The sequence below is a fragment of the Vidua chalybeata genome, chromosome 1, assembly GCF_026979565.1.
Source record: "Vidua chalybeata isolate OUT-0048 chromosome 1, bVidCha1 merged haplotype, whole genome shotgun sequence".
Classification (NCBI taxonomy): domain Eukaryota; kingdom Metazoa; phylum Chordata; class Aves; order Passeriformes; family Viduidae; genus Vidua; species Vidua chalybeata.
Genome location: NC_071530.1, coordinates 23,504,749 through 23,523,713, shown reverse-complemented (window position 1 = coordinate 23,523,713; position 18,965 = coordinate 23,504,749). Strand labels below are relative to the sequence as shown.

The 18,965-nt window shown below is 39.7% G+C and overlaps 1 protein-coding gene and 1 long non-coding RNA gene across 4 annotated transcripts; one reads left to right on the top strand and one right to left on the bottom strand.

Moving 5' to 3' along the window:
* The first annotated feature begins 4,619 nt into the window (after window positions 1–4,619).
* Window positions 4,620–17,733, top strand: FAM133B (family with sequence similarity 133 member B). Of its 3 annotated transcripts, none has more exons than XM_053935265.1 (11): window positions 4,620–4,776; window positions 8,274–8,371; window positions 9,054–9,132; window positions 11,306–11,380; window positions 11,554–11,586; window positions 11,978–12,046; window positions 12,643–12,738; window positions 13,913–13,960; window positions 15,594–15,689; window positions 15,969–16,013; window positions 17,551–17,733. In XM_053935265.1, exons 1-11 carry the CDS (start codon window positions 4,753–4,755, stop codon window positions 17,635–17,637), a joined length of 750 nt encoding a protein of 249 aa, XP_053791240.1. In that variant the 5' UTR covers window positions 4,620–4,752; the 3' UTR covers window positions 17,638–17,733. The 3 variants fall into 3 exon arrangements, with proteins under 3 accessions (XP_053791240.1, XP_053791387.1, XP_053791311.1); XM_053935412.1 differs by having other exon boundaries at window positions 15,969–16,017; window positions 17,551–17,616; XM_053935336.1 differs by lacking the exon at window positions 15,969–16,013.
* On the bottom strand, window positions 11,945–17,267 carry LOC128784218 (uncharacterized). The gene is made up of 3 exons (XR_008429408.1): window positions 17,182–17,267; window positions 16,586–16,741; window positions 11,945–12,029 (listed from the first exon to the last, which is right to left on the bottom strand). It is a non-coding gene; the product is annotated as an uncharacterized LOC128784218 (long non-coding RNA).
* Window positions 17,734–18,965: the final 1,232 nt, after the last annotated feature.

The window sequence follows — 18,965 nt, the reverse complement described above, 5'->3', positions numbered from 1 at the left end:
TGAAGAGAACTTGCTAACACATATGAAGTTCACAGTTATATACTAATGCAAGATAGAATCTGGAAAATATGAAAGCTGAAACTTAAGGCATCACTGTGGGAGACAGTTCTCCATGAACTTGTCCAGCATAGCTCCAATCTCACGAGCAGCAGTCTTGCCAAAACTGTTGCAACCTGAGTCCCTCGCACCAACAGTCTTTTTGAAACTGTTGTGGCATGGGTCACACGTCCATGGGGTGCTGTCCTTAAAGGATAGGTGTTCTAGTTTGGAAGCAAGGGCCCTCTATCTCTGGAAGCAAGGGCCCTAGTTTGGAAGCAAGGGCCCTCTATCTCTGGAAGCAAGGGCCCTGTCTCTCCATTCAAGTCTCCCACTGGATCACTGGCATCCACCTGCTCCAGTGTGAATGCTTCTCTCATGGGCTGAGTGGATTCCTGCATCCCCCATGGGCCTCATGAGATGCAGGGGAACAGCCTACATCACCATGGTCCTTACCACAGCCTGCAGAGGAATCTTGGCTCCAGCACTTGGAGCACTTCCTCCCCTTCTCTTCCCACTGACCTCAGTGCCACCATGTTGTTTTCCCTCCCATGTCCTCACTTCCTTGTCTTCTCTGACTCGTAGAAAAACTGCTGCCCATAGGTACCATTGCCAACAAGTTCCACCAATTCAAAGATTCCCACAGGATCCCGCAACACCAAGAGGTTGATCTCGCCTAGGTTCCGTGCCAGAGAGCCACTCACTATGTTTTTGCCGTGGGCTGGGCAGCCCTGCCACCACCAAGAAGGCAGTGGTGGCTGCCACAGCGCTGGCACCATTTAACGTCTCCCTTTGTGCGAGGCGCTGGAAGGGAGAAGCCCCCGCTGCTCCTGCCCTTCTGTCTGCAGCACAGGGGTAACCAGGCAGGCAAGGCTTGCCGTGGGCCACCCAGAGATAGTGCCAGACTTCACCATCACTGGGAAAAAACTACCCAGCCCTGTTTTGAGTTTCTTCTTAAATATGTCATCACAGAGGTGTTACCAACCTCTCTAATTGGGCCAGCAGCATGTCCATCTTCAGAGCCATCAGAGATTGGCTCTCTCGGACATAGTAGAAGTCTTCTAGCAGCTTCTCACAGAAGCCACTTCAGTGGCCCTCCCCCACTACTAAAAACCAGGCTGTGCCAAATCAACACAGCTATAAATATGACTAGTAACACTTCTGCGTATATAGAAATGATAAAAGTGTATGTTTTGAGTCAAACACAAAATGACATATCAGGCTCCAAAACAAGCTGCATTTTTTCCGGTTTTACTTCAACCAAAAAATTCTCATCAAAGCACCTCAAATACAGCTTCAGCTGGTTGTAAAGTTCATTAAGTTCTCTTTAGAGCAGGATACAAGTACCTTCTACTAATGCGGCCTCCAATGAGCCACCAGATCGGTCCAGGAATCTAAAAACTTACCAGCTCAAGCATTCAATGAGATGTCAGCTTCTGGATTGAAGCTGACAGAGGGACAGAAATGACTGCAAAGCTAATCAAACCCTAAAGCCTCAAAGGATTTTTAACTTCAAATCAAAACTTTGTGCTGCCCTTAGAAACGTGAAGGAAACATGAAAGTCTTTTACAAGCATTAGTTACATAAACTGCAGGTCTGACACAGACAAATAAAAAGCTACCTTTACATTATGTGACATTCCAAATTAGTCTTTAAGCACATTATAAGATTATGAATAGCAGTCCAGCCAGGGACAGACACAAAGTGAACTGCAGTGAGGCCAGAGTCACAAATACCCATAATTAACCATAGCTAATTGTGAAAAAAGGGAAAAATAATGGAAGTATGTGGCATTACATAAAACCTACTGTAGGGATCTGGATACTGTGTGGTGCTTCATCTCTGATAGTGCTCAGAGCAAGACACCACAGAAGAAAATCCAACAGTCTCTTGACAATTATGGAACAATTTCTTCACATGGGAATTTTCTTCCTAGCCCTTATCTGTGAGAAGGTGAGTTCATAACACCCAATTATGGAAAAGAAAATTATAGTACAAAAAAAAAATCCATTAAGCAAAATATTAAGGAAGGAAAATATACTGAGGTAGGAAAAAGCACAAATGTTAACTCTTCCCATTACCCACATAAAAGTTATTTTACTCTTTGCCTCAGAATTATCTAATGACACTAGATGTCACATCTGATAGCACCATAGAAACAAATGTTCATTTAAAAATAATTTTAAATGCATTGTCTTTGTCTATCATTTGCCTACCATTTACTGAAAAACAGAAAGTAAGATTTTTACATTATCTGTATGAGTTCTCATTTTGAACTCATCAGTTGTCTTGTTCCTCCACCTCCCATCCTTTTGATAAACAAGATCATATTTTAGTCTCCTAGCACACAGAAGTCCTTTCCCTAAGTATTTTCATCCATTTTTAGAAATCTGGTTTGTCTGGCTGGACTTCCAAGCCTTCCCAGCCCAGGGAGGAAAAGCTAATTGGGGTCTAATTAAAATACTGTGGAGTGCCTAGCAGAGGACTCCCTCCTCCCCAGTGCCTGCATAGGGAGGGCCCTGCACCCCTGCTTTCCTGCCATGGCAAGCCTTTCTGTGTCCTGGTACCAGTCTCAAAGCCTCACAGCACAAAGTGTGGCATGAATAAACTCTCTTAGCTCAACTTTGGTCAAAACACTTCTGAAGAGTCATTCTGTTGTGGCAGACTTGACGCAGCCCAGGCATTACCTCCACTGCTTCAGCTGCAGCCTGACCGCTGTGCCAGCACGGGGACACACAGACAGCTCTGCTCCAAACCTGGGGCCACCCTTGAGCCCCCCAGGGCTGCCACAGCACTGGGGACAGCCAACACGTGTGCAATGCCATGAGGCAGCCACCTGAACCTGGGGGTAACTCCAGAATGGTCCAAATCTGAACGTGCATTTGGGGCAAGGACTTCTCCATGCTTGTCAAAATGGATATTATAATAGACTTAGTAATACTCCTAATCTCACTTCGTATGTACTTGAATGCAATTTATTTTCTTTAGTTTTCAATGTATTTCTCCAGCGTTGCAATGCAGCTCAGGGAGAACTTCTGCCTGGTGTGTTTCCAAAGTAGCCATCCTTGTTTTAGAACATACCAGCTGATTTCTGAAGAATAAAATTTCCCTTATGCAGTATCTTGCAATTTTGAACACTAAATTTAATTTGCAACTGAAAAAATTTTACTTGCAAATCTAGTAGAGTCACTTTCTTAGTTTTCTTCTAGTTCCTTACAGGCTGCTCTTGGTTTTGCTAAGCAATTTGGTATCACAAATTCCTGTGGGCTCACCAATTTTTCCAGCTCTTCCCAAGTATGAAGACAGCAAAGCTATTTTAGTAACAAAACTCATTTGTGCTTGCTATGATTAACATATTAACATGTGATTACTTTCTCCATTTTTACAAAGCTGTGACTAACATGCAGTAATTTTTAATGGTAATGATTTGAGAAAAGGACATTTGAAATTCTGAGTTAATAGATCCCAATAACTCCCGGGCTTGTCTTAGCACTTCCATTAACCTAATGTAATATTAACCCTGACAATATTACAATGCTTTATTTTGCAGTGCAGATGGCTAACAAGGGATGAGTACACACTTTTTTTTTTTTTTTCTCTCTCTTTTTATTATCTCCCTCCTCCCGCCGAAACAGGGTCCAATTCTATGTCAGGACAGGCTGCTGTTTCGTAATACCTTACTCTATGCATCTACCGAAAGCAAAAGGAAAAGCGAACACTGCGATTCCCTCTGTAACTGACCACCAGATGGATCAAGAGAAGACAAACCTCTCACTACGAAATTCTGCCCTCTCCTGGGAGGCAGATTCCAGACGAGAGCCCCTGGATACAAGTGAACGTTTACATTTCAGGGCTCCCTCTCAGAGGCAGCCCCTGCTCCCCCTTCCAAGGCTGTCCCGGCGCTCGCCCCGCCGACAGCTCCTCAGGAAAAGGGAGACATGGAGCTCCTGGAGCGGGCCCAAGGAAGGGCTACAAAGAGCGTTTCTCTTAGGAGAAAAGGCTGAGGCAACTGGACATGTTCAGCCTCAAGAAGAGACTGAGAGGGGACCCCAAGAATGTGTATAAATATCTGAAATGGGGGTGCCCAAAGGATGAATCCGGGCTCTTCTCAGTGGTTCCAAGCAACAGGACAAGAGGCAACGGACAGAAACTGACGCACAGGAAGTTTTTCCTGAATATGAGCAAGAACTTCTTTCCTGTGCAGGTGACCGAGCACTGGAACAGATTGTCCATAAGAGGGTGTGGAGTCTCCCTCACTGGAGATATTCAAGAATCGTCTGGACACAATCTTCTGCCATGTGCCCTAAGACGACCCTGCTTAATGAGGGACGTTGGACCACACGACCCACTGTGGCCCTTCCAACCTGTCCCATATTGTGATTCTGTGTCTCCACCGCCCAGTTTTACCCTGCAGTAAAACTCCCCTTCCCTCCCCTACCTCCCGCCGGTCCCCGCGCTGCGGCCGCGGCCCGTCGGCCCCGCCGGGGCAGCTCTGGGCGGAGCGGGGCGGGCGCTGGCAGCCGGGTGCCGGCCCGGCGCGGAGGCGCGCGGCCCCAGCAGGCGGCGCTGTGTGGCCGCCGCCATCGCCGCTCCCGCCGCTCCCGCAGCTCCGCGGCCGAGAGGGGCCGAGAGGGGCCGCGGCTTCCCGGGCGCGGGAAAGGGCCCTGGGCTGGGCCAAGGCGGCGGAGGGCGGCGGCGCGGGGTCACGGCGGTACCATGGGGAAGCGGGATAACCGTGTGGTGAGTAACGCGGCAGCCCGGCTGGGCTCCGCCACAGCCGCGGTACCTCCGGGCGGGCCCTGGCGCGGGCGGGCCCGTCCGGCCGCCGCCGCCGCGCTCCGACCGTCGGGAGGGGCAGAAGGGGCCGCCGCGGGGGACAAGAGCGGCCCGGGGCCGGCGGGGCAGCCCGGGGCGGGCCGGAGGCTGCCGGGGGCCGGCTGAGTATGCGGCGCCGGGACCGGGGTCCGGCCGCGCTTGGGGCCCCGCCAGCGGGCGACAAAGGCGGGCCGTGCCCTGCGCCTCGCCCCGCCCGGCCCGGGGCGCCCCGGCATCGGCCGGAGCCCCGCGTGGGTGGGTTGTCCCTCCCTCGGCACGTGCTCGAGGCTCCCTGGCAGAACCTCTGATTGCCTTGTCAAATCCTGCAGCATCGTGACTGACGCCTGCTTTGTGATCTGTCGAGGGAAGGTGATAAAGATGCTGGCCTGGTCCCTACAAAAATAAAATGTTCCCAATGGGAGTTGCAGCAGTCGCTGAAGTAGCTCTGATCCTAGCTAAGCCGCATTTCCTTAAACTTGGAGTTCAGCTATACCTGAGAGATCTGAAATTGAGCTTTACGCAGCACTCTGCTGCCTCGGGAGCCAGCGCTCAGCAGGCAAAAAATACGCTTCTCCACCCCTGACTGCAGAGCCTGAGTTCATACATAGCTGAAACACATTCATCCTTCCTCCTATTTTTCTTTCAATGTTTTTGTACCAGTTAGCCTTTTCACCTTCTATTCATAACCACTTAAACATTGTAAGTTTGCTGCTGAATTTTATGACTAAACACAAATCATAATACTTTCATTTTTTCCATTTCTCTGTTTCTTTCTTGTATATGCTATGAGTTCATACTCAGATCCATTCACATCTTTGCAAACCTTGGTGGAATAGTATAGTAATAGACATGAAGGGCTCAGATATTGTATAGATAGATGGCAAAGTCCCTTTTTTGGCTTTGTTGACTAAGAAAGAGCTGACAGTGTATTAGGCTTCAAGACTGGATCTATGATTGAAACGTCCTATAAGGTTTTCAGGTGTGTATTTACTCTTAATTTTCTTTTAATGGGACAGCTGGGATATACCTACCAATGTCAGCAAATCTTTATGTTCCTATATAAGGTTTATTATGCCATCATGGCATAAAACATACAGACAAGTTATAATACAGGACCCTTTGCTCCTCATGCATGATCATAGAGATTTCTACTGTTATTCTCTACCATGTCCCTTCTTAAATACACCATTGTTTTTGACTTTCTGGAGATACAAAATAAACATGCTTTTTGCACATCTACAAGGTACTTGCAAGGCAGCAATAGTACTGCTAGCCCAGAGAACCCTGCCTGACAGAAGGTGCCTTACACTTCTCATGAGCAAGGAAGCTATGCAGCAAATACCTTGGTTAATACCTGCTTGAGAAAACTACCAAAAGAAGAAAATGAATATGCAGACAATCACTTTCTTTGTTGAGGGTGCAATTTCCACGCTCCTTCTGGCTAATGACATGCATTTTGGCAAAGTAGTGTAAATACTTTACAGAAATGTTTATTAGTGAAGTAAGTCTTCATAAACAAACCTGGTTGAAATTATAAGAACATGTCTTAAGACATAAATGTCCTAATCCTGGAATATAGAGCAGTACATGGTCATTAAGTACTTGCTGTGGTACCATTCAAGAAAGCCAATGAAGGGAGGATGCTTTCTGGCCAGTTATCCAGGGGCAGTTTGAGCAAGTAGAAAATCACCATTTGATAGCTGTAGCCTCTTCTGCAGGTAGAGAGTTTTGTTGGGAAGTGGTGAGGTGTTCATGACTTGTTAGCTCAGGTAGGAAAGTAGCTTTAGTGATTTTTTTTTTTTTGAATGGTAACCAAAAGTCAATGTTCTCACTGGAGTAAACCAAGTTTCTAGTGGATCTAATGCCTTGAAATTACCTTTCTTTAGTGAAAACAGTGTTCAACCTGCATTCCTAGAGGAGGTCCTTTTTCACTCAAAGCTGAACTCAATTATTCATTTTTAGATTTGTCATGTGAATGCCTTTCTAAGTATTGTAACTACTTGAGTGCATACATCCATCTGCTACTTGTTTCAATTGGCACACCTCCGTGTTTATTTGCCCATGTTAGTTAGCCTTTTTGTGTGAATAAAAACAACAAAGCAAAGCCCCAAGAAACGGCAGCAAATGTCCCCTTAGAGTTGCAAAGTCAACTTGAGTCACAAAATGCTCCGCTTGAAGGAGTCTTTGGATTGCTTCAGAGTGGTCCAGCTGGTGAATCTGAGCTAAACGTGTGTGGGCAGTGCTTCTTTCCAGCCAGATGCCTCATTCCAGGCAGAGCCTGGAGTGCCTCCTCCAGGACCAAATGTATCCCCAAGAGCTGAAGGCCACCAGCCTCCTTGCAGTCCAGTCCAGAAACTAGCATTGCTGTGGTCACTGCTTCTGCAGTGGGAGCAACAGAAGGGGAGGCAGCAGCTGCTCTGACAGCTTTCACAAATGCTCACTTACGTGCATGGTGGTTTCTGAACGCCTGATAAAAAGCAATGTTGGACACGTGAGAGCTACACAGATGGCCAAATCTTTGCTTTGGATCTACAAAATGTACTCTCTAAAAATTGTCTCAGATTGGGCAACCAAAGCAAGTAATTTTTTTGGCTATTTGATCTTTTTCCTCGTCTCCAAACTTAACAGTAAGAACAGTGTGTGTTATGTTTTGCAGAAGTAAAGTGTTGGGATGATATAGTGATAAAAATGAATGAGATAAGGGGGTATATGTACCTCCTTTTCACATGAAAAAAATATTTGTGACATAAAAAAAAATATGGAATAGTTTTTCCATTGACTGGTGAGGTGGATTATGAATTCTAAATTTTAATTTAGTCTTTTGTAACACAAAGAGGATGCATAGGTTTGAAAGATGGAATACCTGATAACATTGGGATTGGATTATGTGTGTTTGGGTTTTGTGAGTTTTTTCCTCCTTTAAACAGCCCTAAGTCACAGAATATTGATACACGTATAATTGTAGCAAAGTACCACTGCTTTCTTGTTTTGGTGCAAGAAATTTCGCGCAGAATTTAGTGACTCCTGTCAGCAATTTTGAACAGAACTTTAAAGGCATAGGATCAGTTGTCCCAGAGAGGGAGAGCTGAAATTTAATTACATTTTCTATATCCCAAGGAAGAATATTTCAGAAATCATGACACTAAAATAATTGCTTAAAGAAGGGAATTGTTGTAAGGAACATGGTCTTTTTGTGGATCAGTTCTTTCTGCCACAGTATGACTTCAGCTGAAAGCACTTACTTGAGTCTTTCTGCCAGACTGAATAAACTTGGTTTACCTAAATATTTTATATTCTTAGAAACAAGTCAGAATTATTTTTCATGGAGTGATAAAAAGTTTATATGAAGAACAAACAAGATATTTTGGTATCATAGTGTAACTGATGAATTTGATATTTCTTTTTGCTGTTTCATATTCAAGGCTTATATGAATCCCATAGCTATGGCCAGGGCACGAGGTCCTGCCCCAAATTCAGGACCAACAATACAAGACTACTTGAACAGGCCAAGACCAACATGGTAAGTGGCAGTGCCTGTCTACCTTTTTGACCTCTTCAGTAAAAGATTTGTTCTCTCTTACTAAAATGTCACTGGTGCCTACCTCGTTCCCAGATCCAGTAATAGATTTTGAAAGATTTCTTGTGCTGGCCAAGGTATTCTTTTCTAAATATGTACTCAATCTCCTATTTTAAAAACAATAGGATGTCATTTTGAAATGTATATTTCTCATTTGTCTACATTGTTTTGCAACAGTTTCTCAGAAGAGGAAAATGTCATTTTACCTCTTGATCAAATTATAATACCTAAACCTTGTAGATATATTTAATTTGTAAACAAATTAATCTCTAAAAGAACCATTTTGCTGGTGTATTCTTAGCATTCAGTTTACCCTACCCAACAAAACCATCACTTTGAGATATTATCAACAACTTACTTTATGTTCAATCCCTTTGCCTGCCCTCATGAGAAATTAGAGAACAGTTTACCTAATTGCAAAGTTAGCTTTAGATCTTTTGAAGGGATTTAACAACCGTACTTAAGTTATTAGGGTTAGGTTACCATATGTGTAACATCTAAGATGCTTTCATTCTTCTCTTGGAAGTTCAACCAAGGCTAAACTTCAAAAAAACTACAGAAAAGTTAGACATGGAAGAAAGTATTTTTAATTGAAAAATTGTGATCTACCATCTTTTTCATTCAGGGAAGAAGTGAAAGAGCAACTAGAAAAGAAAAAGAAAGGATCCAGGGCTTTGGCTGAGTTTGAAGAAAAGATGAATGAGGTTAGTAATGTCATTAGCTGTTAATACATGATTCTGTTATCTAACATGCTACTTCTGTTATCATTTACAATATCAAGTAGCCATAATATTTCATTTCGGTCGAGCTTTTAATGAGTAACTATTTTGTTTCATTTACGTTGGAAATTGAGTTTACAACTTAACCAGTGAAGAGCTACTTTCAGTTCAGAGAAAAAAATATAGAAAAAAATTTTTAGATTGCTGGTGAATAAAACCTGACTTTGTCACAAATGTAAATATATTTATACAAATGCATGTGCTTATATCAATAAATTAAACAGTACATCTTCAGGTATGATAAGCCAAAGTCTGTTGTGCTAATATTCACTTGTTTAAGGTCACAGAATCCAAGTACAGTGAAAAAAAAGCGCATTACTGGAAACAGATGTCTTTGGCAAGGAATATACATGTAATATTATTATGGGAGAAGGCACAAACAATGGCTTTCAGTCAGATAGGACTATGAAGCACTTGTTTTTCTCTCACCCGAAGCTGATTACATGTGCTGTTTTCCTGATATACATGCAGCTGTTCTGATGTTTGTGTTCTTTACCTACTGAAGATCAGCACAATATTAGAAAGTTTCACATGTAACTCCTGTTCTATACAACGGAGAAATTAGTATACAATGAATTTTTGTTTCTGTTCCTTCTTGGGTCCTGGTATCTTGAGATAAGCTTCAGTAATCTTCATCATAAATTTCTGGTTGAAGTAGATTATGCTCCTCCTCTGTTATTGGAAGGGCATAGTACCCATAGTACTCTTGCTGTACCTTTTTGCCTAAGAAGTTGTACCACGATGTGGAGGGCCATGGGGTGCTGTTCTGAGAGGATCAGTTGTTTTGCACTCTGAGTCTTAGCTTGGTGAGTTTGGTTTAGTATTCTATAATATTCCTTTCCTGATTTTATCTTTGTTTACTGTGAAATAAGTGAAATTGGCATGCATAGAAGCTATCAACCTTTCAGTATGGTAGCAGGGTAGGAAGGGATGCAGGGAATTGTGACATGGCCATGAGTTATTCCTGAAGCACCTAAGAACAAATCTCTGAATGCCTGAAAAGATCACAGGTCTCTGAAGGAGGTGCTGTCTCCCCTGTTTTACTGATAGTTGTCAGACATTTCTGTTTAAAACATAACACTAGCACAGTCTTTAAAATAATGAAGCACATTGTTGTGAGAGACCCCTCAGAGAGCTCTGGGTACCTAGTATATCAAAGTACACAACACACAGATGCTGCCTTGGTCCACAGAAGCGCATTACGCACAGCACTGCTTCCTGGCTAATCTGCCATGTCCCTCAGCAGCTCTGTTCAGCTAATTCACAGTGTGCTCATGTGGGGATCTGCATATCATCCTGCATTGCACAGGTTACTTGACTCCTGATATTTCTGTCCCCTCAGCACAACATGTGGATCATTGTTATTTTGCTGTATATTATACAGCTTCATTGTGAGGATCAGAATAATAAAGAAGGGAACACATGATTTTTCTGACAGTGCAGATTGAACCTAGCAGCCTTTGAGTTTCATGGGGGCAGGTTGGATATTTCAGAGCTCTTTAAGGGGACATTTTAGGTAGACCTAGAGACCAGGTGGGGAATTGAAAAGCAGGAATGAGAGGAGATTTTCATTCATTCATGTGGTGTGCTTGGCCTAACAAAATAAAAGTGTTTCTATGAAGATGTGTATAGTAATTTGATAAAATTATTGCTGACACCAACAAGGTCCAGAATACACACTAGAGACACCCGTATGTTGAAGAAGGGCCAGGAGAAGCTGTCTTGAAGTTTTGTTTCAGGTGATTTTTAGAACTAAGACAAAATCACAGTTTTTCTGGTAGGGTACCCTGGTTTTCTAAAGTGCTCTAGCAAGAAGACTGTGATACAAAAGCAAAAATACCATAATTGATGACCTTCAAGATAAATGGCAGTCTCTTAAAGCCAAATAGCTTGAACTTAAATGTGTTAACATTAACACTGTATTTTGCTAAATAATAATCTTCTGTAAAATTAAGTGTAGTACAGCTTTAGTTAACATTATATATTGTTTATTTTCTGTGGGTTTTGTTAAAATTATAATGTCAGGCAGAGGAGAGCTTAAAAAATAGTGCTCAGGAATGACACTCCTGTTATTGTTTCTGTTTGGTTTTGTTTTTAGAATTGGAGGAAAGAACTGGAAAAACACAGGGAGAAATTACTGGGCGGAAATGAGAGCTCCTCCAAAAAAAAAGAGGTAAGTTGTTTTCGGTTGTATACATTCTGTGTTTGGAATTGGGAATTATCATCAATGCTGCCAACACAGAATTTCATGAATACATTTTAAAAGCCAGCATCAGAGTTCATAAACCTAAATGCATGCCAAAAGAAAATGATGCTAAAGTAACATTGTTTTGTTCTATTTTTAAGAAAAAGAAAAAGGAGAAGAAGAAATCTAATAGGGTGAGCAAAATTTTCAGTTTTCTGAGCTTTTTGCTTTGGGGTTGTTCCTGTTTGTCATTTAAGTTCTGGAAAGAGAAAGTATAGCTGTAATTTTGATTTTAGATAATAAATTAACTTTTATTTAGAAAGGGTTTGCATATATTTGGTACAGGGAAAATTAAAGGGAGGAAAAGAGCATTAAATAGCTATTACTAAAAGAAAAATGTTAGAAGTGGTTTAGAAGTTTATTTAAGAAAAATCTCTGTAAGACCAGCTTCTCAGAAGTAAAATTGTATTGGTTATGCTTTGAAAATGAAGACATTTTAAAGGGAGTGTTTGAATAGGCTTTTGAGTATTTGCCAGACAAAATGCTGCATCTCACAAGCTTCACTTTTTGTTGTATTTGGTCAAGTTGTCTTCATCTTCCTCTTCTTCATCAAGCTCTGATTCTTCCAGCAGTTCATCTGATTCAGAAGATGAGGTAAGAGTTAACCTACTAGAACCTATCATGTTTTGTTCATGAGATTTATTTAATACAGATTTTGATAATATGTTCTAGAATATTTTGAGGGGCTAGTTTGGATTAAAGCATTTCGTTTTTATGCATTTGGTATATATAATAAAGTCATGAATTTTAGACATATGTATCCAGTCAATAGTTTCTGTATGAATGCTACAGATCTTGGCATCCTAGCTTGTAAACTGGATCCATTTTAACACTGAACTGCTTTCCTAACAGAATCCCCTATCTAATCATAAAAATGCAAAAATACCATTTTTACTTTCTAGCAAAAATCTTTGTTACAGATAATCAGATTCTACAGCATACATCTAAATAATAAACAGAATCTAGAGAACCTGGATTTTTCACCAGTTTGCATTTTTTCAATGCAGAAGAGTTATGAAGGTCCTCCACTAAAAGAATCAATTGTAGTGTACTTTATTCCTCAGGAGAACATTATAACATGTAGGAATTTGATATTTCCTTTTCTTTACATTTAATGTAAATACTTAATTCTAGTGAGAATAAATTCACATTTGTGTTTTTCTTTCTTTTTCTACAATATTTATGGATAGGATAAAAAGCAAGGGAAGAAAAGAAGGAAGAAGAAGTATCGCTCCTCACGGAAATCTTCAGCAAGCACAACTTCAGAATCTGAGTCAGACAGCAAGGTAAATACGCAGATGTGTTGCTCTTGGCAAGTTTTCTTGCTTGGTGTTATAAAACCATAAAGATTTCTGACTTCAACATATTAATATGGATTTTCATCTTCCACATTTAAAGCCGTGTATTCTCACAGGGCCTGAGCTGCGCTTGTATCGTCCACATGCAGTGTGGAATCTGCCTCCACTGGCCACATGCCTAGTGGAAGTAATTGGAAAATGAGCGTACTTTATTTGTAGCGCAATTTGTAGTCATTTTTCTGAATCCAGACATATGCAGCTTTTTTGTCATTCAAATGTGTAGTTTTATACTTAATTAACACTGAAAATGTCTTCTGAATATGCAATTTAATTGAACACCTTATCTGAAAATGCAGGTATTGCTGGATAGCAGTGGCCAGAACATTGCCTTTCTAAATATCTGAATAGTTTCCTGTTGGACAACTGAGCCTTTCCCAAATGCATATTAAATTGAAGTTGTCTTTTTCCTTTTCTGAAGTGTAGCAATGTAGTTACATGGGCTTACTGAATGAACAAACAAGTGAAGATACACAAGGCAGCTTGTTCTGTTTGTGTTTTTCTGTCTTACAGTGTATAGTTACTGTACTTCTTGCTTAAATATTAATAATACAGTGAGTTTTTAAGATTCTCTGTGTAGACTTTATCACAGGCTTTCACTGGAATACCTAATTTGGTGGGATATAAATTGTAATGAATGACTGTTTGCAGACATCTGTGAATTTGTGCTAATGGGAGGTTAAAAACTTCTGCTACATAAACGGACCCAGAGATACCCTTACTACAGAAAACTCAAGGAAAATACCTGCTCAGCCTGATCTGATCAGCAGAGATGGACATGGGTAAAGAAAAAAGATTCCCAGCTGTTGCATGTTACATGTGGTTACAGCAGTGATAGCTGGTATCCTTCCCAGAGGCTAAGTATCCTGCAAGGATGCTGTTACCTCATTCCCTACAGACCTTTCCATGCTGCTGGATAAGGAGATTAGCAGCTGCATCAAAATTACAGCTTTTTATATTATTCTTGTCAACTTCAAGGTAGAAAGAACGATCTTGAAGAATTACCTTCAACAGACATAAAAAGACTATTGGCCAGACTGCTTTGGAGATTTCTTCCTTTTTAATGAAATTATTTTGTTGTGATTTTTTTTTCCTTTCTATTTAGGACAGCACAAAAAAGAAAAGGTCAAAGGAAGACTGTGAAAAAGAGAAGGTATTTTTATCCTTGAAATCCTTTGATCAGAACTGCATGTTGCATACATAATGGATATTTCTTTTTTTAATATTGAATACCTCACTTTACATCTGTGGAAATTTTCTGTGCAAACCCACACAGTCATAAGGTATTCAGTGCACCGAGTTTGAAGCAGAAGTTTAGTTGGATTCAGCTCCTGGTTTAGTAATTGTAGTGAAAACCAATGGATCTGTTCTTGTTACAAAGGTAAATTAAAGATCAGCTGCATCCTTAGTGTTTTGGGGTTTACCTTTAGCTGTCACATTAAGCTAAAAATATGTGATGATATTTTCAGTGGCACACCTGGTAGGTTATTGACTTGTTGCTGTAAATTAAGAAACATAAGCAGAGGATCTCTTTATCTAAATGTAGTCATAATTATAGATAGTATACTTACGACAGCTTTGAAGAATTGCAGAGAAAATATATTAGCTTAAGAAAAATTACCTTATTCTGCCATTTCTCTAAGCATAAAAATCCTCTGTTCTGCCCACCACCACACCATTTTGTACACTCATCCATTATCTTTCATATAAACAGTCTTATTGACTTCAATTTTAGTTATTCATACACCGTGGATAAACTAAAGATGCTTTCAGAGTCCATCCTAGTCTTTCTCTCCAGTTACCTTTCTTATCATGTTGGCCACTCCTGCTCTGGTCAATAGTATTGACTTTGATGTACAAATTCTCCATTGCCTAAGGCAAATGTACTGATTTCCCCCCCCCGCTACTGCTTCTATTTTACAGTGTCCATTTCCCATCTCATCCTTTTGAATGGCTTCTCTTTGAAGACCAAGTATCTACCATGGTCCCTTATTGTAGCACTACTTTCACACAACCTCTGAAAGCAAAGGGCACTTGAGAACTAGAGGTCTTTCTTCCCCTACTTGCAGATCCCCCATGTGTCAGATAGGCTGCATCCTGTGTACTTGGTCATGAGTTCTTTTCAGAAGTTTCTGGTCTTAGAAACTGAGTGAGAGAAAGTACCTTCAATCTTAGGAGCACATTGCCTTGTCCAGAGCAAAGGAAGTGCAGGCAGCAGAAAAGTAGCTCATCAAAACAATCTCACACAGCATCAAAATTCAAAAAATCCTATCTTGTAAATGCACTGGAATGGAATATGATGTGTTGAAAGTACAGCTGGCAGGGACAGCTTGTCCTGGTTCAACACGAATACAGAGGGATCTTTTCCTCTCACAAACAAAGCAAGAGTCTGAAGCTAAAATATTTGGCATATATTGAGACATCTTCAGTTACTAGTTACTTAAAAGTAGCTAAAAAAAGTGGTGAAATGTTTTATTTTAAAATGCTTACTCCTCCATGTGTTATTATTTTAAGTAAGAGACTGTTATTATTCCTCTTGCTTTTAGACAGTTGCTGTATCTTGGTAACAAGAAAAAGGAATATACAGAAAATTATTATTTGCACTAAAAGTTGATTTTAACAGTTTGGTAGGGTAATTTGCTGATGATGATGGAATTAGTTTAATGTCAATAATATTTTAAAATATTTCACAACTTAGAAGTGATATTTCAATCTTAAATTTTAAGCAGAAGTTTTATAAAATGTGAAAGGTCTGACTTTACTCACAAATATATTATTTTGTGTAGGAAGGTAAAAATCACCACAGGAAAAGGAAGAAAGCAGATCGTGGTGATGGACCTTTATCGTCAGAATCTGTATCTGAATCGGATCAGACAGAGGAGGTCAGTGTGAATCCTCAATTTCAGATGTTACAGTGCTTGTAGCTTACTGATTCATGAGCAAATCAGTGAACTAGCTTAGATTTAATACATTGTTGAAACTGTTCTGCACTGTACAGTTGAATTGAAGAATGCAGTGCACTCAAAGTTGTTTGTATTTTTCCTTTTAAAATAAACTTAAGGATTGTTTAGTCTAGCTTCTATCACCTACAAGTAATTTTGAATTAATTTTCTTGAGAATCAGCTTTTTATGGATACTACATTTGGTTTAATTTTGTTTAGGTGCAAGCGAAAAAGAAGAAAAGCAATGAGGAAAAGGAGAAAACAGCAAGTATCCCTCTTACTCATACTGTAGTTTTAGGATATAAATACTCTGTACTTGGTTAATTTCTAGTTTCACGGTTTTCATAGATACAAATGTTTCATAGCATTAGTGTACTGTTACATCTAAATTAAAAGTTCTCTATTTACTTGCTGAAGTCACTTTTTCAATTGTTGAATTAAAGAAGAATTTGTCACTCTTTTACCTATATGTGATTTGAGATTTTTACAACTTTAACACTTAACTGTAGAATATATTTTATTCTGTCTCGACGTTCTAGAACTACTAATACCTGTGTGTATCAAGTAGGGGAGCAGTTTGCTACACAGACAGACATCAGGGCTGTTCCTTCATTAGTGTTGTGTGGAATTCCTTGCTAAGCCTTCTCTGCCACCATGGAAAGGGCCTTAGGACAAAATTGCTGCAACATCTATGCCATTATAACTCATTTCCCAACCAGATAAAAAGCTGCTAGCAACCTGCTACTTTTCTCAATATTTTTTCTTTGTATCTGTTGGTGAAAGTGAGAGGAAGGTTCAGCAGTGATTTATATGGAATCCAGATTTACCACGTGTACCTGAGGTTCCTCAGTTAGGAGTATAGTGGGTTTGGGATCCTAAATGCCCACTTGAGATGTCTTTGTATCTCTCTCCCCTGTCAGCAGCAGTGTTCCTTATTGGGCATCTCAGTTGTCCACACAAGGTAGGGCAAAGGGAAGGTCTACATTAGTCACCTAAAAATACAGGCATAGGAGTATCAGTGATACTCAGTACACATTTTTCCATGGAACTTGCTTGTTTTTTCAGACTCATAGGAACCGCTTACCATAACATTTCTAGTGTTTGCTTATGGTCTTTTCCATAAAAGAATTGTATGTGTAAGGAATATGTATAAAACAAAAGTTTAATAGTGATTGTTTCATTTATGCAGTGCCACATCTATTTGAGAATTTCAGTTGAAATTCTGCTTTGAAAAATACAAGATTGCATCTCTTAGCTTCTGTATTAGAGTGATCAGTGTACTACCTTTAGGACTGAATCCAATAGGGTCATTTTGAGTGTATTTATATTTACAGTTGAGATCATAATTGTTTTATTTTAACAAGGTAGAAGTGATAGTCTAGCCAAGTGCAGTTGAGCTAGATAATTTTATACAGTGAATTTAAGCACTTACTTTAAAATCTGTAAACATCCTAGTTATTCCCAAATCTGTCACTACTGGTCAGCACTTCCTTATTACTTTCTCAGTAATCTATAATGCTCTGAAAAGAATTTAAAATATTAGGAAATGTAATAGTGACAGTGATCAGAGGTGTAAAAAAGCCATACCATGGTGGAGATAAATTTAAATTGAAGACTGCTCATAATAGTTCAGATTGTTGGGTAAAGTATTTCTTTTTGTGATTTCTCAATAGGCTTCTGTGGAAATCTCTTTTGAAATGTCTTTCAAAAGATCCCCTTTCTTGGTTCTCATTTTGCATTACCAGAATGTAATTGATGGCAATTGTATTATACAATAACTTCTTTTTTTTTTTTTTTTCAGGATAAAACAAAAAAGAGAAAGAAGCACAAGAAACATGGTAAAAAGAAGAAAAAGAAGACTGCTGGTTCAAATTCAGATTCAGAATAATATTTTAAAACAACCGGAGACTATCAACAGAAGTGCAATGACTAAAGGAAACTTAAACTGTGAAATGACAGCAAACTTTACCAAACTGCATGAGTTTTCCTGTGTTTTAGAAATATTCCTAATCTTTCAGTAGCCAGCCAGATGCAGCTGTGCTGGGAAAGCCCATTGTTATTGCCTGCTGCTTAATACATGAGGTACAACTTTGATAAGATTCCAGTAAGAAGTGTTAGATGTTTGAGACAATATGAGATGGTAGGCCAGCTAAGGTGTAAAATATTGGAAAATAAAAGTTAAACTTTTTAGATAGTAAAAATAGTCTTTTAAAGAATTAGTAAAAGTTTTTATTTGTAAATCAGGACAAATTAAATCCCAAGTTCATCCTGCAGGTTAATATTATGCATAAACTACTACAAGCTGGTGTCTGCTAATGGAAAATTAACAATAACATTTAAAAGGCTGCCTTTGTAGAAATGTGGATCATCTGCCCCATTACCATCTCCATGCTTATGAGAAAGGGAATGCTACCATTTTGGCTACCTGAATAGGGTGCCTTTGCCTTTGATTCTTGCAAATCTTTGCTACTTTTAATCCATGCATCTCTGCATTCCTGGGAAGCTAGAGCTATTGTCAGCAGACTTTCCTGAATGAGCAGTTTTGAGCTTCCAAGCATGTGCTTCTGCATTAAGCAAGAGCAATGACATTTTGCAGTATAACTGACATTCAAAACCTGAAGATTTTACCTCTGCTTTTTCAAAATAGCGATAGACCTTTGCTAGTAAATATGCGTATTTCATTTAATGTAATTTTGGTTTAATTGAAAACTTCTTGCAAACACTGGTAGCTTTCTTTGCATTATCTTTAGAATTGTTTTGCATGATTTGTACCATTTTTAAATTAACAAAATGCAGGTAATCATTTGTTGTAACCAGTTCTATGAATTACATTTTACATGCAGATTTTCATGTATGTATTTAGTTATAGTTAAGTTCATTGCTGTGTTTAAGTGCACACTTGCTGAAGTTATTTAGCATGTAAAAAGCAGGGTTTTGATACCTTAACAGCTTCATATTGAAGCTGATTTTACTCTGAGCAAGTTCAGTGGCAGATCTGTTATGTGATGTGTCTTGTTAGATAAAAAAACTACTGCCAGAATCTCATTAAAGATACTGTTTAAACAGTTTGTATTTATATTTTTGTACTTGAGGGCTACAGAATGTTGACCTAACTCATAAAGCTGTTTTACTTTAGTTTAGTTGCTTTAGATAACTGAAAAGAAGCTTTTTTAAATTAAATGTGCCCACAAGAAAACATGAGCAACCATTTGATTT